Raw genomic sequence first — 26,626 nt, 5'->3', positions numbered from 1 at the left:
AAGCCACTGGCAGCCACACCCAGAGTATGGGGAAGGAGGATCTAGGCAGGACATTAAAACAGCATCTATTTTAGTCAACCATTTGCACAAACCTATGTATTTGCTTGTCACATTAATTTTGCTCCATCCAGGCACAACCGCTCCTGTGGTTATAATTCTGGGGGAATCTTATAAGAGAGGAGTTAGTGGGATGTACTATAGTGTTTATCATGATAATCGATCCTAGGGCAGTAATTTGTTTTTTACAACTTTATTGAGATAGAAGTTATATACAATAATTGATGTATATTTCAAATGCAGTTTGATGAGTTTTTGGAAAACAGCATTGTAGAGATATAATTGACATATAATAATCAGTACAGTTTGACAACTTTTGACATGTATATACCCATAAAATTATCACCACCACTGAGATAATTAACCTTATTCCACCTCCACTGTCCCCAGGTAACAACTGATCTACTTTCTGTCACAATAGATGAAGTTTCATTTTCTAGAATTTTATAAAAATGAAATTATACATTATGTATAATTTTTTCTTCTTGGTCTGGCTCTTTCACTTAGTTATTTTGAGATTCATCCATATTAATTATTAATCATCTTTCTCCTATATCATCCATTTTATATTCTACTCTGAAACTTCTCCTGGTCTCGATGGCTTGTCTGGTAGGATGACTGGTTGCCATGCCTTTATCAAACTGTGATTATTGATACCCGCTAACAATTTTCATTTGTCTTGGGACTACCCAGAGATCTCCCAGTAGATTATCTGCCACCTGTAACAAGCAACTGTATACGATTAAAAAACTTTGGTGGGTCCTACTAAAGTTGAAGTGTTTATCCAAGAAACACCAATGATGTGGAACTAGAACTGCTCATCATGAACTGGATTGTGGCAGACTCACCAGGTCATGAGGTCAGGTGGGCTCAGAGAGTCCATCTAAAATTAGGTTCAGTCAGGGATCCCTGGGTGCCTCAGCGGTTTGGCACCTGCCTTTGGCCCAGGGTGTGATCCTGGGGTCCCAGGATCGAGTCCTGTGTTGGGCTCCCAGGATAGAGCCTGCCTCTCCCTCCTCCTGTGTCTCTGCCTCTCTCTCTCTGTGTGTGTCTATCATAAATTAATAAATCTTTAAAATTAGGTACAATCAAGGTCATGCTCAATAGATCCAGAGCATACAAGTTAGTTTCAGGAATCGGTGGCCCAGAACCCATGTCAACTACCATGAACTGTCTGACACTACTTCCACAGCTCACACCTATGGTCTCATGCAGGGGTGGGGTGACCTAAGACCAGTAGACAAGGAGGAAAAAACCCAGACTTGGTTCCTGGATGATTCAGGTTTTGTCCAGGTGATGCTAGTTCGTTACTCCATCCTTTAGGATGAAATGCACTCTAAACCAGTGGCAATTACATGGTATATCCCCAGTAGGTAGAATACTTGGATCTGGGAGATAAAAGTGTAGCTCTGCTATCATTCCCAGTAGCCCACTTGGGGAGTATATTAATTAGGGTTCTCCAGAGAAGCAGAATCAATAGGATATATATATTCCATATATAAAATTATATATGTGTGAATGTGTATGTGTGTGTGTGTGTCTATACACATATATGAAGAAATTGGCTCAGGTGATTATGGAGGCTGGTTAAGTCCCAATATCTGTAGTCAGCAAGCTAGAGACCCAAGAGAGCCACCACTGGTGTGAGTTTCAGGCTGCTTAAGACCCAAGAAAAGCCAATGTTTCTGTTTGAGTCTAAAGGTAAGAAAAGAATGATGTCCCAACTAAGCAGTCAAGCAGGAGGCCTTGTACCATTCAGGCTGTCAAGTGATTGGATGAGAGCCATCCACATTCACAACAGTCTGCTTTATTCAGTCTATGGATTCAAATGTTACTGTCTTTCAAATACATCCTCACAGACTCGCAGAATAATACTTGACTAAATATCTGGGCACTCTATGAGCCTGTCAAGATGACACATAAAATTAACCATCACAGGGAGTTTGGGCTTCCCATGCCTGCAACTTGAGGTTCTGTGAATCCTCAACTAACTTCGAGTCCAAATCAATTGACTTTGATTATCATGAGAAGGTAAGATTATTGTTACATAAAAGGGAAGAGAGGAATATGTTTGGCACTCAGGTTCTCTGTTCCCTTAAAGAGAGCATGATAGTTGGATTTGAGTCATGTCATTTGCTGATAGACTACTCCTTAAGAAATATTGTAAGGGGAGAAATTAGATGGGTTAGGGAAGGGCAAACTGCTAAGCAAGGATGTGAACTCAGGTGAAATCTAGTATTAGCTAGCATTACAGGGAGAGGATGTGGAGCCTATATACCAGAGTTGTTTCTTTTTACATTGTGGGACTGGCCTTTCGTATTCCTTATTAGTCAGTCATCTTCTCTAGACTACTGGAGGATTGAAAGGCACAATTTTCTGCATGAGACAGCTCCAGTCAGCTGAGGGCAATTCTTTGGGGAAGGAGATAGCTGTGAGTTGTTAATAGTCATCTGGAGGGATCCCTGGGTGGCGCAGCAGTTTGGCGCCTGCCTTTGGCCCAGGGCGCGACCCTGGAGACCCGGGATCGAATCCCACGTCGGGCTCCTGGTGCATGGAGCCTGCTTCTCCCTCTGCCTGTGTCTCTGCCTCTCTCTCTCTCTCTCTCTCTCTCTCTGTGACTATCATAAATAAATAAAAATTAAAAAAAAAACTTAAAAAAAATAGTCATCTGGGGAAGAGTCACTGGTCCAGTAAAGAGGACTGAAACAATTTCTGCCTGCTTATGAAGATCAAGCTACTCTTGCTGTCTATGTGGATATAGGATGGGTTGTGAGTATTGGAAGGCGAAGAGAGGAAAGGCCTCTCTGTTATCTATCTAGTAGCCATGCTTGCTTATTTTGCATCCTAAGGACTATGCTTACTTGGCTCTGGTTGCATAGAGACATAGGATACATATGATAGTGTAGTTACAGTTCTCATATATCATAAGGGAGATGGATGAACTAATGGAAACACACCCTAAATAATAGTCATGATTTAGAAATGTCCCAGATATAAAAATGGCAAGTTTGCACACTACTGCCTATTGCTGCCCACTCCAAATTCACCATTTCCCCTACATGACACTGGATAGTCCCAAACTGTCCTGTATTGATGGCACTACTATTTACCAGTGCAGAGTAGCTTTTTCCCACCCTCTCATTATAGCTTCACTTATTGTTCACATAATAGTTAATCCTGTTTTAGGAAATTTCTTTTTATGTATATATATCCTGTAGCCCACTTGGGCTATGTGTATATATATATATATATATATATATATATATATATATATAGCCACCCCAAGTGGGCTATATATGGTAATATATACCACCTGGTAATATATGGTAATATATTCCCACCTGGTCACACCTTCTACTCTCTACAAAACGTACTCGTCAGGGAGCCCTGGAAATGGTTTGGATGTGAGAACGCCATTAGAAAGTGCATGCTCATTAATACCTGTTATCAATGCAGAGGCACTTCAGACAAGATTAATTCCCTACATATACTGATGGTCATTGGCTGATTCTACCTCTTAGTTGTAAGAATTAAAATTCTTATGCAGTTCCTTGGCTGCATAAATTTGGAAATTATACCACACTTAAGGATCCTGAGATGACCTAACAGAATACTGAAGGTAATTCATATTCTTTATTCTTGGCCTCTGTCCTCTAGTCTCTGACTCTGATGGCCTGGCCTCTCGGCTACCTTAAAAAGTTCTACAGTTCTTTCCCTGAAGACCTGCACAGAGCCAGCTCTAAAACTGCCTGGGCTATAGACTAATCTTGATTCTCTTAGTCATTCTTACCTGGGAAAAAAGTCTGATCACCTGACACATAAAGCTGTAGCTATTAAAAATATAACTAAAGTAAAATTTCCATACAACCAGTGATTAGAAGGAATATCTTTAATTATACCCAAATGTGTTTTGGCCTACACTGATCATTTCTAGGTGGAGTTAATGTGCTAGTGCAGATGATTCACTTCAATTGTATTTGCAGATGGTGCATTAAAATGTGATGACAAGTAAAAAGTTTAAAAATTAAAAAAATGTGATGACAAGTGAAACCTATTCAAGTGAACCATCTCTTTTTTTTTTTTTTTTAAGATTTTATTTATTCATGAGAGACAGAGAGAGAGAGAGAGAAGCAGAGACACAGGCAGAGGGAGAAGCAGGCTCCATGCAAGGAGCCCAACATGGGACTCGATCCTGGGACCCCAGGATCACACCCTGGGCCAAAAAGCAGGCGCTACACCGCTGAGCCACCCAGGGTTCCCTCAAGTGAGCCATCTCAAAAGAACTACGTCAGTCTCTTCTAGTAGGGACATCTTATATCCTTTTTTTCCCTTTGTTTTTTTATATATCTATAACAATCTTAAAAAATAACACTGGTATCACACATTTCTTGCAAATGCTTACAAGATCGGTCACTAATTTTGAGCTAAAATTTCTTGTCACTGTCTTTAGCCAACATTTAATGAGTTCTTACTCTCTACAGGGTTTAGAATATAGATAACTGCTGAGGACATTGAGATCCTCAATTATAAGAGAATTTTTCTTTACCTTGTCATTTAAATCCCACCAGTCTTTTTAGGAGAGTTTTAACTGTGTTTGTAGATTTTTTTAAAAACTTGAGCTCAGTTTCGTTAAAATGTTTTCCCCCAAACGAATATGTGCTGATTGTTTTTGTTTTTGTTCTTGTTCTCAAATCTTAGATATGTTTAATTTCTTCTATATCAATTGCCTATTAACTTGGAATTCTTACAGACCGTGGAAAATCCTGTTCTGCTGTGCTGAATTTTTAGATATTCTCATCTACTCACCAAGAACTCTCTAAAGTATACTTCTTGATCTGCTTGCTCTAGGCTCACATTTTCTGAGGAGGTGGGGGATGTGATTTGTGATTATGGGGAACAGGATACTTATAACAAGGCCAAGTGCCTAGCGTTAGCTCAGATGATCTACAGTGAATGTGGCCTGCACAAGAAAGCTCTTCTTTGCCTGTGTAAACAGGGTCAGATTCATGGGGCCATGGAATACATACAGCAATTCAAGGACTTTACTTATGGTAAGTGAAAAAGTCTACTTAACTGTATACATTTGAATTCTAGACTTTAATTCTAAGATCACCCATGATAGTAGGAAATATTTTGGATTTACATTATAAAGTGTGTTTTACATATATGATGAGTAGATTTGTTTCTTTGCCTGTTTTTAGTGAAAACCTATCTAACTTTTATTGAGTACCTACTCTGTGCCAGACTCTGGGTAGGGTGTTCTCACATCCTTTCAGCCAGTCCCCACAACAGTCCCATCAGGTAGGCACTGCTAGACCCATCATACAAGCGGAGAGATACTGAAGCCCTGAGAGGGAAATGAGCCAAAGCTTGCACAGAAGGAACCCTGAGGCAGGGAGTGAAGTTCGTCAAGCTTGTGGTACTATTGGAGGGTCCAAGGTAGCTGTGGCCAGGTGCAGCAGGGTGGTCTCTGCTTTATGGTCAGTTGTTGCTGAGAAGATTTGTTTTTCTTGCATGTCTGGCAAAGGTATTGGGGACTGAGGCTGGGGCTGTCCTCGGGGGAGGGCCTGGCAGCCTTCGAGAAGGTGGATGTCTGGGTGTCACTGCTTCTCTCCCTCTGAAGTACACAATTTATTTTGCAGCTATTTTAGGCCATGCAACTTAAAGGATTTTTTTAATAGCTGAATTTATTTGTTACATAAAATGTTCTGGACTATGATATAAGCATTAGAAATGACGAATTAGTAAAATAATGTTCATTTCAAAATTTTGAAAATCTAGGTTGCAGTTGGGCTGTGATCTGAGACCGTTGTCAACCTTAGGGTAACTTTAGTTCAATGAGCTGATCTCTTCCTTTGTAACCTAAATGTGTAGGCATCCTGACATCTCCCACATCCCAGGCCTATGTCTTATTCTGATTTGCAGGCTTTGTACCCCAATTCTAAGAAGTTGCAAATGGAACAAAACATAGCACTTTTAGGTTATATTTTTCTAGGAAAGAAGACTGTTGATGGCTGTTGAATCTGATCATTTTCAAACAATAAATTGAATTTTGCTTAGAATCTATTTTTTAAAGTTATGAATTTCTTTATTTGTTATATAATAGCCCACTTGATACTATAGTTTGGCTTGCCCAAAGAGGTAAGTAATTTGCCTACACACACACAGCAGCAGAACAGAATCTGGTATAGAAAGTGCAACTCAATTAATATTTGTTGAATGAATTACGTATTTTATTTTTATTATCTAAGTGTACAGATTTAGTTTCTGTTTTAAATATTATTTTTCCATAGGTAAGAGATTATTTTAGTCAATTTAGACATGGATGGAATATAGGTTTAATTACTCTTAGAATTTTTATTGGTTGAAATGTCAAGCTTCTGTTTTGCTTGCAAAATTTACCTTGTGTAAGTACATAGAAACATGATTGACTCATTATTATATTGTTCTGTTCCTCAAGTAGTACATTACAATCTAGAATAATTAAATATATATTGTAATAATTTACAAAGTAGTGACACTCTTACATAATTAGGACTTTGCTGTTTATCCTCAAAATTTGTTGGGATGCCTGGGTGGCTCAGTGATTGAGCATCTGCCTTTGGCTCAGGGCGTGATCCCAGGGTCACAGGATTGAGTCCTGCATCGGGCTCCCCCCACAGGGAATCTGCTTCTCCCTCTGCCTGTGTCTCTGCCCTCTCTCTGTGTCCCTCATGAATAAATAAATAAATAATCTTAAAAAAAAGAATTTATTTAGCACATCATAAGATAAAAATGAGAAAAATTAAGCTTACAAAATGGAAACAATGTTTGAAAAATTACTTTCTTTATTTTACTTTTTTAATGAGAAACAACCACAGCTTTCCACAGTATTATATTGACCTTGGGGGACAGATTCAATTTGTTAATACTTCCTGGTTTCCGAAAAAACTGTTCTCTCTTAGATTTAGACTGTCAATGGGCAGCCTGGGTGGCTCAGGGGTTTAGTGCCGTCTTCAGCCCCGGGGTGTGATCCTGGAGACCTGGGATGGAGTCCCATGTGTGGTTCCCAGCATGGAGCCTGATTCTCCCTCTGCCTGTGTCTCTGCCTTTCTCTCTCTATCTGTGTCTCTCATGAATAAATAAATAAATAATATTTTAAAAAAACAATAACTTCCAAAACCAAAGAATTTCCTGAAAAGAGTTACATTTTCTACATTTTTGCAAATCTCTGTAATGCCTGATTTTATAGAAGATAGCTGGCTTCCCATATCTGCTCCTATATTCAGTCTGTTGTAATACCACGTGTCATGTAGTCTCATGTGTATTTTGAAAGAATGAGAATGAAAAAGAAAAATAACAACTTAGTATTTTTTTAAAAATTTTTATTTATTTATGATAGTCACAGAGAGAGAGAGGCAGAGACATAGGCAGAGGGAGAAGCAGGCTCCATGCACCAGGAGCCTGATGTGGGGTTCGATCCTGGGTCTCCAGGATTGCGCCCTGGGCCAAAGGCAGGCACTAAACCGCTGCGCCACCCAGGAATCCCCAACTTAGTATTTTTATGAAAGTAGTTTTGACTTTGTAGCCCTAGACCATATTTGAAGAACCACTGCTCTAGATAGTTGTGAGTTAAAGAGATATCATACTTGGTATATAGGCCTTTATAATCTTATTAAAACAGAACATCCACAGTATAAAAAATGATTAACATGTCAAACTAATGAATGACAAAATGGATTCCAAAGTGTGGTAAGCAGAGGATTTGAATTTGTATTTTTTCTAATTAGTCAGAGACCATATCTTGCACATATTTTATAAATGTTGGTTATTTTGGAGAAGGGGATTTCAATACTTGACTGAATGAAGCAGAGCAAGATGTGTGAGTTATGAAATGTTGAAGGCTGGGGCATGCTATATAGATAGCTTCACCTTAGTGGGGGCCAGTTTGAGTGACCCAAATCATAAACTTCTACCTCTCTCTAGGGAAATTTTAAAAAAATTGTTTTTTATTGATATAGAATTATATTCTGCTATTCCTTGTTTCTTCTTTTACAATTTCTCTCTGTCTCTGTATCTATGTGTGTGTGTTTGCATGCCTGTGTATACATATATACATACATGCAATGCACACACATACATATATTTATTGTTTTGGAGGGCCATCACTATAGATTGGAAGGTCATAGACTGGGAGAGCAAATGAACTATTCTACTTTATATCATATGTATAATTATGGGGAAATGAACTTTTTATGAAAAGCCTATTTCCTCACTTTCAATGTGAGAATAATAATATCTCACTTATTCTGAATATTAAATGCAGCAAGTAATATATTTAAGTTCCCAGTACATAAATATGTGTTTAATAAACACTAGATTATTTTATATTGCCTGTCAGAGTGCAAATTATGTTTATGGTAGTTCTTTAAAGGCACTTGGAAATTATTTTGAAAATTACCTCTGTTGTGACCTAAGAAGAATATTTTTACTTGAAAAACTTCAGTAAGTTGGGACCCCTGTGTGGCTCAGCAGTTGAGTGTGTGACTTTGGCTCAGGGTGTGATCCCAGAGTTCCAGGATTGTGTCCCGCACCGGGCTCCCTGCATGGAGCCTGCTTCTCCCTCTGCCTGTGGCTCTGCCTCTCTCTCTCTCTCTCTCTGTGTGTCTCTCATGAGTAAATAAAATCTTTAAAAAAGAAAAGAAAACTTTAGTAAGGTTACACAAAGTTTATAAACTTAAGAATATAAATCATGGCAGTACTAGATGAACTCATTAGTTAACTGGTATATTAAACCATAAGAAATTGCTTTTTTTGGAATCAAAAATGGTCAAATGTAGGCAACTTCATATGGCTCTACCTCTAGCTACTTGAACTAGCTGATAGCTTCTTAAAGTCTTCATTTTTGAGTTTCTAAATATTTGATATTTTTAGGAAAAAAATTAGTGAAACCCTTTTTCTGTGCAAGGCACAAAAAGAAAGAAATTATACTCATTAGGAATTGGTGTAAATATGAGCAACAGGATATAGACAAACATAAGGTAGTATCAAATGGAAACTTAGAAATTGGATATATTGATTCTAGCACTTTTAAGGTGCATCAACTGAGATCCAAAAGAATAAGTCAGTGATGGAACTGTGATTAGAGCTCAGGTTTCCTATTGCCAATCGAATCTTTTCTAATCTACTATCTTTGATAATCTATTTTTCTGGTAGTCTTTCATTTTTTGGTATATTGAACATGATTTTTTTTTTTTTTTGATTGGAGAGAGTACTGTTGAGTGCATTGAGGGCTTTGGAAGGATTGTAAAAAGAAGTGTTGATTGGTATAGACATTAACTGGTCCTGGTTTGTAGTTGATGTAACATATTAAGATGTTGAGACATAGTTTTTTACTTTTGCTTTCAGATGACCTGATGCAGTTAATAAAGTTATGTCCTCACACTGAATTAATTCAGTGTCTCACTAGAGAATGGAATGGGAAACCACCATCTTTATCTTTTGGTCTTGCTATACTTCAACTGTTTTCTATAGATATGAAAACAGTTGGCATTAAGCTACTTCAAGAAATAAGTAAAGGTGGGAAAGGTAAGTATAGTATAGTAAAATGTTGTTGTAGAAGAGAAAGTAGTGGGTTGTTTAGGGGAAGGTTCAAGACTATTATGTTTGAGTTAACTGATTTTTTTCCTAAGAGTTACTTCTTGGCAGGACTTGACTTTGGGAGTTTATAAAGATTATCATGTCAATAACAGTCTGTTGACAATAGTATATATTTCTTGAGGGAATTCCAAAGAAGAGCAAATCTTTGTGAAGCTTTAGAGGAATATCTTAATAATTATACTGGCTAACACTAAATAAATTGTACATATATTAACAAGTGTGTATATTTAGTAATTTTATATGTATTTGTATTTTAAATGTTATTTAGCCATAATCTCTCTATATTTTTATTCTTAACCCAAATATGTAAATATCATTTATATATGCTGTTTACTCTTAATGTAATTCTGGAATAGGATCAAGAATAATTACATCTTACTTTTTTCTTTCATTTCTCTAATTTAATACAGGAAATTGAGCAGATAACTTGATTTTAAATTGTTATATGGGGTTAAAGAATGAATAGCAAATTGCACAAAAGCATATTTGGGAAGATAATTTTGAAATTATCAAATAAAATATTTGACAGAAAAATAATAATCATGGTAGAAATAAAGTAATAGTGATGACAATATTTTAAAAAGATGCCCTCTTTCACTAAGTATCATAAAGTAATGCATGTAATAAATAAGAAGTGAGTTCTCTAAATAAATATATTCCAAAGAGGGTCATCATAATTGATTTCAAAAGTAAGTAATATCATTAGGTTTTTTTTTTTATTTTAAAGATTATTTATGATAGACATAGAGAGAGAGGCAGAGACACAGGAGGAGGGAGAAGCAGGCCCATGCCGGGAGCCTGACATGGGACTTGATCCCGGGTCTCCAGGATCGTGCCCTGGGCCAAAGGCAGATGCCAAACCACTGAGCCACCCAGGGATCCCCCATCAGTTTTCTTTAATAAACAAAATCATTCTTTTATTTCCTTTCCTTTATTTTCCTTTCCTTTCCTTTAGATTTGTTATAGAAGCCCCATCATTAAGAGCTTTCTCTCTATCCAGAGATAGGAGGAAGGGTTTGCCAAAGAGGTTTTTAAGGAGAAATTTATAAAAGAATCTGAAGGATCATGAAAACTAGCCCTATAGGCCCCCTAGTTATGTGATAGTGTGTAGTGGTACCTTAGAAACTCTGAATAAGACTGAGCCCTCAAAAAAAAAAAAAAAAAAAAAAAAGACTGAGCCCTCATTCTTCATTTTCTGAGCCCCCTTCCTTGTAGCCTTTAACATTTGCGAACCTTACCAAGAAGGAGATGAGTAGAAGTGTGGGAATGTGAGAGATGGTAGAAGGTTGAAGTGAGGCATGAAAAGGTTAATGAAAAAGATGAATAAGCTAATCCTTGATTACTTGCCCCGAACTGGCAGAAGCACTCCACATTAAACTTCTAGGAATCAAGTTTAATAATAACTTTAATAATTGAATTGAGGGGATCCCTGGGTGGCGCAGCGGTTTGGCGCCTGTCTTTGGTCCAGGGCGCGATCCTGGAGTCCCGGGATCAAGTCCCACGTCGGGCTCCCTGCATGGAGCCTGCTTCTCCCTCTGCCTGTGTCTCTGCCTCTCTCTCTCTCTCTCTGTCTATCATGAATAAATAAATAAAATCTTTTAAAAAAGTAGTTGAAATGATATCCCGTTCTATTTTTGAAGAATTGCTAAGTGTGGGTTTTCAAATAAGAATAAGTGCTCTACTATAATATTATAATTTTTTCCCTCAGGTATAATCGAACATCTTATGATAAATGATCCATTTTGTGCATTCGAAAACTGGCAAGAAGTGGCAAATATATGTTTACAGAATGGCTTTGACAAATTATCTCGTGATATCACGTCCGTTCTTCGTTCTCAGGCTGGAGTTACAGAAATTTCTGAAGAGGACAATACAGTTAACTTAATGGAACATGTTTTTTGGTAGTTCTATGTCTTAACCAGTTGAGGGAGCTTATATGACATTTTATGTGTATTCATTGGGCAAACTAACTTTTGGCCATTTTGGCATAACTAACTTACAAATAAATCTAAAGTATGAAGCTCTCAGAAATAAACCATGCTGCTTTTGTTATGATGGCATTTAGATTTGTCCTTGAAACATTTATACTGTTGCTTCCTTTTTTCCATTTCTGATATTGAATCTTGATAAAATCCCAGAATATAACTTTGTATAAAACTCAGTTTAGGCACATCTATCCAAGGGCAGCCAGGCTAATGTCTGGATATATTCCTTTCTGATTATCTAATTTTATAGCAAGAGCTGAGGAAGATGTGATTAGTATCTGGTCAGACTGATTTCCCAAATAATAAATGCTTCAACACTGATTTTTAACAAGAAAGGCAGGATGTCATTTCAAGGTTGGGCTCACTTGTGAAAACCTACAGTATAGTAATTTTGTACTACTGATTTAAAGATGTGCCCCATGCTTTGGTATATGTAAATGACAGATGTTAGGCTTCTACTCTAAGAGTTGGGAATCTTAGCATGTTCTTACTTAGGGAGAAGACCAGCCAAATTTTGCATGAAGTAGACCTGAGATACCTGTATGGAAAATACGTCATGAAAAGTGGTTTTGAATGATTTCAAATCTCTGAATAAGTATTTGATGGAATACTCAGAGTTCTGTGTCATGGACAGGTAGGATATTCAAAATATATAGTGATCAGTATGGTACAGACACCGCCAGTCAAACAGAGCAGATACCAAACTAATCCTAATAGCTTTCAGCCCTTACACCATACCAGCGGAATGTCAGCCTTGATCATGGAACATGGTTACAGTGAGCTGATATTAGATAGAGTCAGAGTAAAAAGTCGAGTTTTCCCCTCCTAAATTTAAATTGTCTATTTTGTACGCTATAGTGGAAAGAATATGTAGTTGGAATCAACAAACTCATATTCAAATTCTGATCTTACCTCTTCCTCTTTGTAAAATATGGGCAGTAATACCTCCTCTAAAGGTTTGTCATGAGGATTAGTCATGTGTGTGTGTACTAGAAGGATATACCATAATGGAGGAATTTCATAGAAGATAACTGTTATTTCTATGTAATAGGTCTCAGAAATACATGTTCCTCTACTTGGCTTATACTTACTAAATCCCACGTATCTATCCATTTGTATTTGTATACAAATCCTTGTTTGGATTATTTGATATGTTGACATGTCTTATTATCTTTATTGAGCTATCTGTCCACGTTTATATTAGCGTTGCTTGGCTTATCTTATAAGTCCAGAAGACTACTGGCTGAGTTCTCAGTTTTTTCATATATTGCTAAGCACAGTAATACAGATATTTATTTATTTTTAGCAGCATTGACTTTTTTAAAAAAAGATTTTATTTATTTGACAGAGAGCACAAGCAGAAGTGGCAGGCAGAGGGAGAAGCAGGCTCCCAGCTGAGCAGGGACCCGATGCAGGGATCAATCCCAGAACTCTGGGATCATAACGTGAGCCTAAAGGCTTAGCCAACTGAGCCACCCAGGTGTCCTTAACAGCATTGACTTTTAATCTATCGACAGCTTAAAACCTTTCTTTCTTTGAGACTTGTAAGATCAATACAAAGCTATTGTGTGTGCCCATTGACAGAACTTAGGAAAACAATGTGTCCATGACAGCCAGGAGAATGAAATAGGAACATAAATGTGGAAAAAGCTTGAAATAGCAGCTGTTGTTGTTACTGTTAATTTCGCTTTGGTTTTAAAATATTTTTCCTCCCCTCATTATTATTCCTTCTCTGTTAGCATTACTTTTGGCAGTTTTCCCAAGGAATGTGAAACTTGTCAAGTGAATATAAATTAAAATGTCTGGAGATGGAGTTAGGAGGAAGAGCAAGAATATGAAATCACATGGGGGAAGGAGAAGGGGTTGAGTTGTGAGCTGCATGGGGCGTGGAAGCAGTCAGAACCTCCCATGAGCTGCACTGGGAGACGGTATCCTGAGCTCTCTTGGCCCAGTAGCCTGCATGCTAGACCAGCGCTGCCACAGTCTGGCTTTGTGTCCTTTTCTTGAATTATTTTGATTAGATAATTCCTCTTGTCATGTTTAACTCAAAAATTCTGTAATTCTGCAAAGATACAAATGATTCCCCAGTACCTCCTGACCTGCCTCCATTTGAAATGCCAAGATTCAGCATCAGAATCAACAACACATACTGAGTACTTCTTTTTGTGGATGATCTCTGCTATCAAGATTACAGCTTTAGTGGAAAGATACAGCGTGTTATTTATGTATTTTATTTTTTAAAAGATTTTATTTATTAGTGTGTGTGAGCACACACGAACAGGGGCAAGAGGCAGAGGGAGAAGCAGATTTCCTGCTGAGCAGGGAGCTGTCAGGGCTCCACGGCTCCATCCCAGGACTCTGAGACCATAACCTGAGCCAAGGGCAGATGCTTAATTGTTTGAGCCACTGAGGCACTCCAAGACACAGCATACTTTGAAAAATAATTAACAATAATTTCTTAGTACCATCTAATATCCAGTCCATATTCAAATTTCACCGGTTGCTTAAAAATGTCTTTTCATAGTTGAATTGTTCTAATAAGAATCTAAACAAGTTTCATGTGTTCTGTTTAGTTGTGTCTCCACAACTAGAGTTATGCCTCCTCCTCTCCCCCCACCTTTTTTTCCCCCTTTGCCATTGACTGGTTGGACTGGCCGGTTGTTACTAGGAATATTCCACATTCTAGATTTGTCTGATTGGTATTTGTCTTTATGGTATTACTTAATTTGTTCTTCTATTTCCCATATTTCCTATAAACGGAAGTTATTTCTAAAGACTTGACTAGATTAGGTTCAGCTATTTGGGTAAGGATACTTATAGGTATGTTGAGTACTTCACATTTTACTATATTGATATACTCAGTGGTTGTCTCACTGCTTTTTGAGATAAAGTTCAAAATCCCTAACATGGCCTGCATGATCAGATTCCTGCTGCCTCTCCAGCCTCTCTCCTACTGACTCCTCACTTTCTTCCAACCCAATGTGTGCTTCTTTTTTGTTCCTCTTGTAAGGTGCGGTGACTAAATGTGGTATCTCCTGATTAGATGGGGACCCTCAAATATGGGGTGATTGTTGGGAAGAAGCTGGTGCTGCTGCCAGCGGTGAAAGGATTCAGCAGGAAATAGCAGTTTACTGAATACACTGCAAGGGAGCCACTGGCCGGACGATGGACTATGCACGGTGGAGAGACTGTCTGCAACAAGGCAGTGGGTGGTGGCCTGTATTTAAAGCAGGAGGGTGAGGCGGTGTGGTGACCTATGGGATCTTCTCTTTTTTGGAAACTCTGCATGGTTGTAGATGGTCCATTGGTCAGTTATGGCCTATGGATATTTTGATGTGGGTCGCCGATGGGCCTTTCTGTGTTCAGCCAGGGTGTTGCTGTGGGCTCTTTCTACATTCCTCTGCTCAAGCCTGTTGTCTAAAAGTGGTAGGTGTGTGTGAGCAGGGAGAGGGGCAGAGGGAGAAGGAGAGATTGTCAAGCAGATTCCCCGCTGAGCACAGGGAGCCCTACCTGGGCTTGATCCCACGACCCTGAGATCATGATCTAAACTGAAAGCAAGAATCAGACGCTTAACCTACTAGCCACTCAGTAGCTATTCCTTTTACCCAGAGGCTAATCCCTTTGTTTTTACCTCTTCAATAATTTCTTTTACTTCAATTCTTAGCTTAGTTCAAACTTTCTCAGGGAAGGCTTTCACGACTTCCTTAATTGTGCTAAATTTCCCTTTTACAACCTGTCCTTTATTGCTATCGTGGCTGTGGTTAGGGACAATATTTTTAATTGAGGGCAAGGACTTTATCTTTTGAGGGTGTGGGAAATGGGGGAGTTACTATATTAGTTTTCTGGGCTGCTAAAACAAAGTACACTAACTGAGTGGTTTAACAGCTGGAAATGTATTGTCTCACAGTTCTGAAGGCTGTGAGTCTGAGAGCAAGATGTCCGTAGGGCTGGTTCCTTAGAAAGATTGTAAGGGAGGGATCTGTTGCAGGCCTCTGCCTCTCTCCTTGACTTATAGGTGGCCATCTTCTGTCCCTTGTATCATCTTTCCTTTATGCATGTCTGTGTCCAAATTTCCTCTTCTTATAAGGATACCAGTCATATGGGAGGAGGGCCCACCCTCATGACCGCTTTTTACTTGATGACTTCTGTAAAGACCCTATTTCTAAATAGGGGCACATAATGAGGACTGGGGGTTAGGGCTGCAACATGGGAATTTGGGGAGGACACGTTTCAACCTATAGCATTTACCATTGCATCACTAAAATCAAACACAGTACCAGGTACAAAGTGAATTTCAATAAATAATTGCAGGAATAAATGCCAAGTTAGGTATCTCCCATATTTAATGTTCATGTTGTAAATTTACTGTTGCTTTATTGTTTTTGATAAATGTTATTGATATATAAACATACATACACCCAATAAGAAATTCTGAAAAATGCCCAAATTATAACTGTAGACAGAGCTCAATAATTGTTCACAAAGTGAACATGTTTGTGTAACTAACTCCAAAGTGAAGAAACAATACCCCTAATCACAGAAGACCTGGTCCAGCCACTGTTATCCCATTCCCAAAGAGAGCTACTATTCGGACTTCTCACACCATAGATAAGTTTTGCCTGATTGGAGTTTGATTTGCCAACATAAAGCATAACACCCAGTGTTCATCCTGTCAAGTGCCCCCCTCAGTGCCCGTCACCCAGTCACCCCAAACCCCCACCCACCTCCCTTTCCACTACTCCTTGTTTGTTTCCCAGAGTTAGGAGTCTCATTTTCTGTCACCCTCTCTGATATTTCCCACTCATTTTCTCTTCTTTCCCCTTTATTCCCTTTCACTATTTTTTATATTCCCCAAATAAATGAGACCATATAATGTTTGTCCCTCTCCGATTGACTTCACTCAACATGATACCTCTAGTTCCATCCACGTCGAAGCAAATGGTGGGTATTTGTCATTTCTAAAGGCTGAGTAATATTCCATTGTATACAGAGACCACATCTTCTTTATCCATTAATCTTTTGATGGACACCGAGGCTCCTTCCACACTGTGGCTATTGTGGACATTGCTGCTATAAACATTGGGGTGCATGTGTCATGGTGTTTCACTGCATCTGTATCTTTGGGGTAAACCCCCAGCAGTGCAATTGCTGGGTCATAGGGCAGATCTATTTTTAACTCCTTGAAGAACCTCCACACAGTTTTCCAGAGTAGCTGCACCAGTTCACATTCCCATCAGCAGTGCAAGAGGGTTCCCCTTTCTCCACATCCTCTCCAACATTTGTTTCCTGTCTTGTTCATTTCACCATTCTCATTAGTGTGAGGTGGTATCTCAATTGTGGTTTTGATTTGTATTTCCCTGATGGCAAGTGATGCGGAGCATTTTCTCATGTGCTTGTTGGCCATGTGTATGTCTTCTTTGCTGAAATTTCTGTTCATGTCTTTTGCCCATTTCATGATTGGATTGTTTCTTTGCTGTTGAGTTTAATAAGTTCTTTATAAATCTTGGATACTAGCCCTTTATCTGGTATGTCATTTGTAAATATCTGTTCCCATTCTGCAGGTTGTCTTAGTTTTGTTGAATGTTTCTTTTGCTGTGCAGAAGCTTCTTATCTTGATGAAGTCCCAATAATTCATTTTTAAAAATATTTTATTTATTTATCCATGAGAGACACAGAGATGCAGAAAGAGAGGCAGAGACACAAGCAGAGGGAGAAGCAGGCTCCATGCAGGGAGCCCAATGTGGGACTCAATCCCAGGTCTCCAGGATCCATCCTGGGCTGAAGGTAGAGCTAAACCACTGAGCCACCTGGGATACCCCCAATAATTCATTTTTGCTTTTGTTTCCCTTGCCTTCATAGATGTATCTTATAAGAAGTTGCTATGGCCAAGTTCAAAAAGGGTGTTGCCTGTGTTCTCCTCCAGGATTTTGATGGATTCTTGTCTCACATTTAGATCTTTCACCCATTTTGAGTTTATCTTTGTGTCTGGTGTAAGAGAATGGTCCAGTTTCATATTCTGCACGTGGCTGTCCAATTTTCCCAAGCACCATTTATTGAAGAGACTGTCCTTTTTCCAGTGGATAGTCTTTCCTGCTTTGTCAAATATTAGTTGACCATAGAATTGAGGCCCCATTTCTGGGTTCTCTGTTCTGTTCTATTGATCTATGTGTCTGTTTTTGTGCCAGGACCACACTGTCTTGATGATCACAGCTTTGTAGTACAATTTGAGATCCGGCATTGTGATGCCCCCGGCTCTGGTTTTCTTTTTCAATATTCCCCTGGCTATTCAGGGTCTTTTCTGATTCCACACACATCTTAAGATGATTTGTTCCAACTCTCTGAAGAAAGTCCATGGTATTTTGATAGGGATTGCATTAAATGTGTACATTGCCCTGGGTAGCATTGACATTTTCACAGTATTAATTCTTCCAATCCATGAGCATGGAATATTTTTCCGTCTCTTTGTGTCTTCCTCAATTTCTTTCAGAAGTGTTCTGTAGTTTTTAGGGTATAGATCCTCTAACCTCTTTGGTTAGGTTTATTCCTAGGCATCTGATGTTTTTGGGTACAATTGTAAATGGGATTGACTCCTTAATTTCTCTTTCTTCAGTCTCATTGTTAGTGTATAGAAATGCCACCGATTTCTGGACACTGATTTTGTATCCTGCCACATGCCGAATTGCTGTATGAGTTCTAGCAATCTTGGGGTAGAGTCTTTTGGGTTTTCTATGTACAGTAGCATGTCATCTGCGAAGAGGGAGAGTTTGACTTCTTTTTTGCCAATTTGAATGCCTTTTATTTCTTTTTGTTGCCTGATTGCTGAGGCTAGGACTTCTAGTACTATGTTGAATAGCAGTGGTGAGAGTGGACATCCCTGTCTTGTTTCTGATCTTAGGGGAAAGGCTTCCAGTGTTTCCCCATTGAGAATGATATTTGCTGTGGGCTTTTTGTAGATGGCTTTTAAGATACAGAGAAATGTTCCCTCTATCTCTACACTCTGAAGACTTTTGATCAGGAATGGATGCTGTATTTTGTCAAATGCTTTCTCTGCATTTATCGAGAGGATCACATGGTTCTTGTTTTTCTTCTTGTTGATGTGATATCACATTGGTTGTTTCACGAGTGTTGAACCAACCTTGCATCCCAGGGATAAATCCCACTTGGTCATGGTGAATAATCTTAATGTACTGTTGGATCCTATTGGCGAGTATCTTGTTGAGAATTTTTGCATCTGTGTTCATCAGGGATATTGGTCTATAATTCTCCTTTTTGGTGGGGTCTTTGTCTGGTTTTGGAATTAAGGTGATGCTGGCCTTATAGAACGAGTTTGGAAGTATTCCATCACTTTCTATCTTTCGGAAAAGCTTTAGTAAAATAGGTATGGTTTCTTCTTTAAATGTTTGATAGAATTCCCCTGGGAAGTCATCTGGCCCTGGACTTTTGTGTCTTGGGAGATTTTTGATGACTGCTTCAATTTCCTGCCTGGTCATTGACCTGTTCAGGTTTTCTATTTCTTCCTGTTGCACTTTTGGTAGTTTGTGATTTTCCAGAAATGTGTCCATTTCTTCTAGATTGCCTAATTTATTGGTGTATAGCTTCTCATAATACGTTTTTTAAATCGTTTGTATTTCTTTGGTATTGGTTGTGATCTTTCCTTTTTCATTCGTGATTTTATTAATTATAGTCTTTTCTCTTTTGTTTTTTTTTTTTTTTATTTATGATAGTCACACACAGAGAGAGAGAGAGGCAGAGACACAGGCAGGAGAGGCAGAGACACAGGCAGAGGGAGAAGCAGGCCCCATGCACCGGGAGCCCGACGTGGGATTCGATCCCGGGTCTCCAGGATCGCGCCCCGGGCCAAAGGCAGGCGCTAAACCGCTGCGCCACCCAGGGATCCCTTCTCTTTTGTTTTTAATAAGGCTGGCTAATGGTTTATCTATCTTATTAATTCTTTCAAAGAACCAACTCCTGGGATCCCTGGGTGGCTCACCAGTTTGGCGCCTGCCTTTGTTCCAGGGCACAATCCTGGAGTCCCGGGATCGAGTCCCACGTCCGGCCCCGGCATGGAGCCTGCTTCTCCCTCCTCCTCTGTCTCAGCCTCTCTCTCTCTCTCTCTATGTCTATCATGAATAAATAAATAAATAAATCTTAAAAAAAAAAAAGAACCAACTCCTGGTTTTGTTGATCTGTTCTACAGTTCTTCTGGTCTCTATTTCATTGAGTTCTGCATGAATCTTTATTAACTAACTCTCTTCTGATTGGTGTAGGTTTTATTTGCTGTTCTTTCTCCAGTTCCTTTAGATGCATGGTTAGCTTGTGTATTTGAGTTTTTTCCAATTTTTTGAGAGATGCTTGTATTGCGATGTATTTCCCTCTTAGGACTGCTTTTGCTGTATCCTAAAGATTTTGAACGGTTGTATCTTCATTCTCATTAGTTTCCATGAATCTTTTAAATTATTCTCTAATTTCCTGGTTGACCCTTTCATCTTTTAGCAGAATGCTCTTTAACCTCCACATGTTTGAGTTTTTTCCAAATTTCTTCTTAAGATTGAGTTCAAGTTTCAAAGTATTATGGTCTAAAAATATGCAGAGGACAATCCCAATCTTTTGGTATCAGTTAAGACCTGATTTGTGACCCAGTATGTGGTCTATTCTGGAGAAAGTTCCATGTGCACTTGAGACGAATGTGTATTCAGTTGCATTTGAATGTAAAGTTCTGTAAATATCTGTGAAATCCATCTGGTCCAGTGTATCATTTAAAGCTCTTGTTTCTTTGGAGATATTGTGCTTAGAATATTTGTCATTTGCAGAAAGTGCCATGTTGAAATCTCCCAGTATTATTGTATTATTATCTAAGTATGTCTTTACTTTGGTTATTAATTGATTGATATACTTGGCAGCTCCCACATTAGGAGCATAAATATTCATGATTGTTAGGTCCTCTTGTTGGATAGATAGATTTAAGTATGATATAATGTCCCTCTTCATCTCTTACTACAGTCTTTGGGATAAACTTTAATTTATCTGATATAAGGATGGCTACCCCTGCTTTCTTTTGAGGGCCATTTGAATGGTAAATGGTTCTCCAACCTTTCATTTTCAGGCTGTAGGTGTCCTTAGGTCTAAAATAAGTCTCTTATAGACAGCAAATAGATGGGTCTTGCTTTTTTATCCAGTCTGAAACTCTGAGCCTTTTGATGGGATCATTAAGCCCATTCACATTCAGAGTTACTATTGAAAGATATGAATTTAGTGTCATCATAATACCTATTCAGTCCCTGTTTTTGTGGATTATTTCTTTGGACTTCCTCTTTCTTTTACAGAGTCCCCCTTAATATTTCTTGCAGAGCTGGTTTGGTGGTCACATATTCTTTCAGTTTCTGCCTATCTTGGAAGCTCTTTATCTCTCCTTCTATTTTGAATGAGAGCCTTGCTGGATAAAGTATTCTTGGCTGCATGTTCTTCTCATTTAGGACCCTGACTATATTCTGCCAGCCCTTTCTGGCCTGCCAGGTCTCTGTGGAGAGGTCTGCTGTTAACCTAATACTTCTCCCCATATAGGTTAGGAATCTCTTGTCTCTTACTGCTTTAAAGATTTTCTATTTATCTTTGGAATTTGCAAGTTTCACTATTAAATGTCGAGGTGTTGAACAGTTTTTATTGATTTGGGGGGGGGCGGGAATCTCTCTGTCTCCTGGATCTGAATGCCTGTTTCCCTCCCCAAGTTAGGGAAGTTCTCAGCTATGATTTGTTCAAATATGCTTTCTGGTCCTCTGTCTCTCTCGGCGCCCTCTGGAACCCCAATTAAATGTAGATTTTTATTTCTGAGGCTGTCATTTATTTCCCTTAACCTTTCCTCGTGGTCTTTAATTGTTTTTCTCTTTTTTCCTCAGCTTCCTTGCTACCATCAACTTGTCTTCTACGTCGCTCACTCGTTCTTCTACCTCATTAACCCTCGTCGTTAGGACCTCCAGTTTGGATTGCATCTCATTTAATTGATTTTTAATTTTGGCCTGATTGGATCTAAATTCTGCAGTCATGAAGTCTCTTGGATCCTTTATGCTTTTTTCCAGAGCCACCAGTAGCTTTATAATTGTGCTTCTGAATTGGCTTTCTGACATCGAATTATAATCCAAATTCTGTAACTCTGTGGCAGAGAGTACTGTTTCTGATTCTTTAGTGGTGAGTTCTTCTTTCTAGTCATTTTGCTCAGTGCAGAGTGGCTAAAAATGAGTTGTACCGGAAAAAGGAAGAAAAAAAAAAGAAGAAAAAAAACGAGGTGTATCCTCTGGTTCTATATACTGTAAATCCCTCGACTTCCTCTGGAGCTTTCCAGCCGCTGCTTGGTCAAGAACTTGCTCTTCCCCTGTCCTTCCAGCTGGTCTTTTGGGGGAGGGGCCTGCTGTGCTCTCTGAGGTGTCCACCTGGGGGAGCTGCGCCGCCCCCTGCCAGGTGCACAGCTCAGTGGAATCTGTTTATCCCTTGAGGCCCCTGTTCCCTGGCGGCCCTGCTCCGTCCCAGGCACAGGGTGACACAAGGAGTTACAGTAACAGTGGCGGCGGCCAGCTCTCCAGCCCTGGCGTCAGCTCCCGCAGTGACTACTGGAGCTCTCAGTCTGCAGGGGCCTGGATGCTCCGGGGGCGGGGGGTGCCCGGGGGCAGGAGTTTTCCTCGCTGTCCTGTGTCCTCCCAGCCTCCGCCTGTCCCGGGGGCAGCACAGGATCCTGGGCTGTGTCCCCGGCGCCTTGGGATCCAGGGGGCTGGAATCGCTCCGGGGCTGTGCAGCCCCCTCCGCCTGAGCTGCTCCCGAGGCCCTGCCGGTTTGCTCCAGCTCTCCAGGGCACTCGGCCGGGGGGTGGGCGCTCTCCCCCAGGGGGCACCTCCCCTGTTAGTGACCCGGGGGCCTGGGGGCTCCACCGCCCCTCCTGGGGTCCTGCCCGAGGTCCCTGCTAAGCGCCTTTCCCTCCGGGAAGGATCCGGTGTGGATTTTTAAAGTTCCTGCTTCTCCGGGACTGGGGTTCCCTGTCCGGGGCTCTCGCCACCCCCTTAGCTCAGCTCCTCCTGGGGGTCCTCCCATCCTTGATTGTTTTTTTTCCCCCACCTTTCTACCTTGTTAGAAGCACGAACTCTTCTCTCTGTAGCGTTCAGGCTGTTCTCTCTTTAAATCTCAGGTCGAATTCGTAGGTTTTCAGGATGATTTGAAAGTTATCTAAGTAAGTTGGTGGGGACAGGTGACGTGGGGACCCTACCCCTCCGCCGTCTTGCCCCACCCCCAAAGTCAGTTTTGCCTGATTTTGAATTATATATAAATGAAATCATAATGAATTTTTGTGTTTGCTTCTTTGCTCCTTATTTTTGTGAGATTTTTCCATGCCGTATGTATTTGCCATTGTTCATGCTCTTTGCTATTTATTATTCCATTAGATAAGCACAGCAGTTATCGGAGGGATGGACATTTAAATTGTTTCCAGGGACCCCTTGGTGGCTCAGCGGTTGAGCACCTGCCTTCAGTCCAGGGCATGACCCTGGAGGCCCGGGATCGAGTCCCACGTCGGGCTCCCTCCATGGAGCCTGCTTTTCCCTCTGCCTGTGTCTCTGCTTCTCTCTCTGTGTCTGTCATGAATAAATAAATAAAATCTTTAAAAATAATTAACAAATAAAAAAAATAGTTTCCAGTGCGGGGCTAATACACATAGTGCTTCTGTGTACATTCTTGTACTTACATGTGAATGTAACGGGTGCATTTCTGTTGGATTCCTGCTTTGTATTTTAGGTTGTAAATTGATGGGTGTATATTAGGTCATACTAATAGCTATTATTTTCAGGGTCAGCACTGTATTAATGTTTGATTTGTAATATTATCCTCTGACAGCTATAATGAAATGGCTATAATAGAAATTTTGCATTGGGTTAGAAACAGTCAAAATCAGTCATATTTTTCTACACCTGTGGCTCTAAAAAATAGATTTTATTTTTTTGAGCAGCTTAGGTTCACAGCAATATTGGGCAGAATGTACAGAGATTTCCCATAGATCTCCTGCCCCTACATATGCACAAACTCCCCATTATCAACATCCCCCACCAGAGTGATACATTTGGTACATTTGGTGAGCCTACAGCAACACATCAGTATTATCCAAAGTCCATAGTTTACATTGGGGTGCACTCTTGGTGTACATTCTATGGGTTTGGACAAATTTATAATGACAAATATCCACTATTACAGTATCCAAATAGTTTCATTGCCCTAAAAATCCTCAGTGCTCTATACCTATTCATTTCCCATGGCTCTTTTCATTTTTCTGTGGGGAACCTCTGCCTCCCATGTACGAAAAGAACAGAAATATTTTTAAGTGTTTTCTGTGTGCCAGACACTGTGCTATTTTGATAAATACTCTTGTGAAAATCTTCACAATAATTTTGTGAAATAGGTATTAAGATCCCCGTTTTTATAGGTGAATGCAAGGAACCAGAAGGCAAAGCAATATGCTGAAGATCATAGTAAGGGTCATGATACACTAAATTTCTGACTTCAGATTAGCTGTTTTTTTCCTACCATACCAGTAAAAGAGAGGAAAATATTTTTTCTAGAGTCAGAAAGATTTAATTGTACTTACATGTATTTACATATCTATTTAATTAATGTAGTTAATCATTTATCAAAGTGAATTTCTATTAATTTCATTTGGAAAAGTTTAGAGATTTTCTGGAACAAAAATTTAATGAAAAGTTTTCTTAACACGTAGGGCTTTTTCTAAATCCTAGATTAGTTAAGAAATAACCATTATATCCAATCACTTTTTTAACCTTAACAGATGAAAATGTTACTTTTTAGTTGCCTTCAATTCTGTTACACTACTAAAGCATAGCTTAAAAATCAAAGTATAGGCTTCATGGATTATTTTTCTAACTTTCTCCATTTCATGGAAATTTCTTCCATTCTCATAAAAAAACAGCATTTTTTTTTCCTTCACGTTTTTATATAAATTCCAATCAACATAGAGTGTAATATTAGTTTCAGGTGGAAAAAAACAACAACAACATTTTAACACAGTTGTACCAGGCAGTACTACTGAACATATAAAGTTGTCAACTTGGTAGTAGTTGTAATTTGTTGTATTTTTGAGACACCTAATAAAGGTACTATTATTAATGTAGCAATTTCTTTTTGTTTCTTTTTTATTGTCAGTTATCTACAGGTACCCTATGTGTCTTGGAATCTGTGTCGATCTCTCCTTGATGTTCTTAAACTCCAAACTGAAGGTCACTCAAGTACCTATAGAAGCTGATACTACTATAAATTACTGAGGTATTTGACAATCAGGCATAGGGGGATCTGGGGACTTTCCAAAGGGACAACTATAGTAAGTTCCAGCCAATTTCTGTCATGCAGGATTATGGATTCAGAATTACCCTATCAGAAGCTGGAGATGTTGATTTGGTGTGAATAGTTCTGATTGTCAGAGTATATATAGGCTGAACAAGACACATATATAGATCAAACTTGATTGATCTGTAGGTTTCCGATTTGAAACATTTCCTAAACTCAGGAGGCCAAATTGAATTTCTGGTCTCCATTAATTTTATTATTTTAAAATTTTATTTTATTTACAAAAAAATTTTTTTAAAGATTTTATTTATTTATGCATGAGAGAGACAGAGAGAGGCAGAGACATAGGCAGAAGAAGCAGATTCCCTATGAGGAGCCTGATATGGGACTCGATCCCAGGACCCCTGGATCACTCCCCGAGCCAAAGGCAGACACTCAGCCACTGAGCCAGGCATCCCCACACTTTTTAAAAAATATTGTTTATTTGAGGAAGAGAGCGAGGGCTGGATGGAGGGAGAGGGAGAGAATCTCAAGCAGACTCCCTGTAGGACCCCACACAGGGCTCCATCTCATAATCCTGAAAACATGACCTGAGCCAAAATCCAAAATCAGCTGCTTAACCAACTGAGCCACCCAGGTACCCAATTGTTTCCATTAATTTTAAATGGTTTTTGCATGGATAAAGTAAATAGCCACTGTGTTTTCTTATTCAAGAAAAGCTGCTGCAGAATGCCCAATTTTTTTATGCCCTGGTAATAGAAGGCAGGGTTCTTTAAAACTTAGAGATATTATATCTATTACTGATCTAGAATGGAGGCCATTTCAATTTCTAATGTCGTGGAAATTGGAATGTAGAAATTGGAAAGTAGCACAGGTGCAATTTGCTTGTAAAAGGAGGGAAAGATAAATGCTCTTTAAGTAATTTTGATGCCCTTTTCTCTCATGCTAATTAATCTGTCAATATCCTTCCTCAATTGTATTGCCAGAGACTGGTAAAAAAAAAAAAAAAAAAAAAAGCAGCATTACAGTTTCTAAGAAGAAGTTATTAAGATACATTTTGAAGATTTTCCTAAATTGATCCTTGTTTCTATTTAGCGAGCTCTTTAGTAGAAATTCCATTATGGCTGTGGGGGGACGCCATTATCATGTATTTTCGAACTGCCTACAGGAATAATTACCACTAAATGTTTTCAGTCCTCCATTGTGTTCATACTCTACTGTCAAGCTCCCACGTGTATTGATGTGTTAAAGCCACTGAGGAGGATCTACTTTTTTCATCTAAGGAACAAACAGTTGCATGAGTTAGATCCTGTTATCTTGTTTTCTTGCATCAGATCATGCAGGGCTGGCTTTAGCTGGATTTGTGCTTAACCTGAAGCACATGTTAACCTTGAACTCTTTGGTTACACACAGATCAACACGTCTAATAACAAACTCCCATCCATTTCCTCACCCCACACACATGCTCACACAGTTTGAAAGCACAAAGTTTTAGGGTTTTAGGGTACATTTGGGTACATTTCAAGCTCTCACCAATGGGACTGAATTATCAAAGATCTCTGCCAAGTTACTTGAAGATCTAGTCATTTATGGGTTAACAATCATGGGTTTTGAAT

At 39.2% G+C, this 26,626-nt stretch overlaps 1 protein-coding gene across 6 annotated transcripts in view; it reads left to right on the top strand.

Annotated features, from left to right (window-relative positions):
• CLHC1 (clathrin heavy chain linker domain containing 1) overlaps positions 1 to 11,748 on the top strand; it is a 32,073-nt gene extending 20,325 nt beyond the window's left edge. For all 6 annotated transcript variants that reach the window (XM_072768399.1, XM_072768396.1, XM_072768397.1 and 3 more), the window contains 3 exons: positions 4,906 to 5,108; positions 9,445 to 9,624; positions 11,405 to 11,748. In XM_072768399.1, coding sequence (XP_072624500.1) covers positions 4,906 to 5,108; positions 9,445 to 9,624; positions 11,405 to 11,601 — 580 coding nt within the window. In that variant the 3' untranslated portion in view covers positions 11,602 to 11,748. The remainder of the gene's footprint in view (positions 1 to 4,905; positions 5,109 to 9,444; positions 9,625 to 11,404) is intronic.
• The last annotated feature ends 14,878 nt before the right edge of the window (positions 11,749 to 26,626 follow it).

Source organism: Canis lupus, chromosome 11 (genome assembly GCF_048164855.1).
Source record: "Canis lupus baileyi chromosome 11, mCanLup2.hap1, whole genome shotgun sequence".
Lineage (NCBI taxonomy): Eukaryota > Metazoa > Chordata > Mammalia > Carnivora > Canidae > Canis > Canis lupus.
The sequence above is the reverse complement of the archived record's forward strand: the minus strand, read 5'-3'. Positions and strand labels throughout refer to the sequence as shown.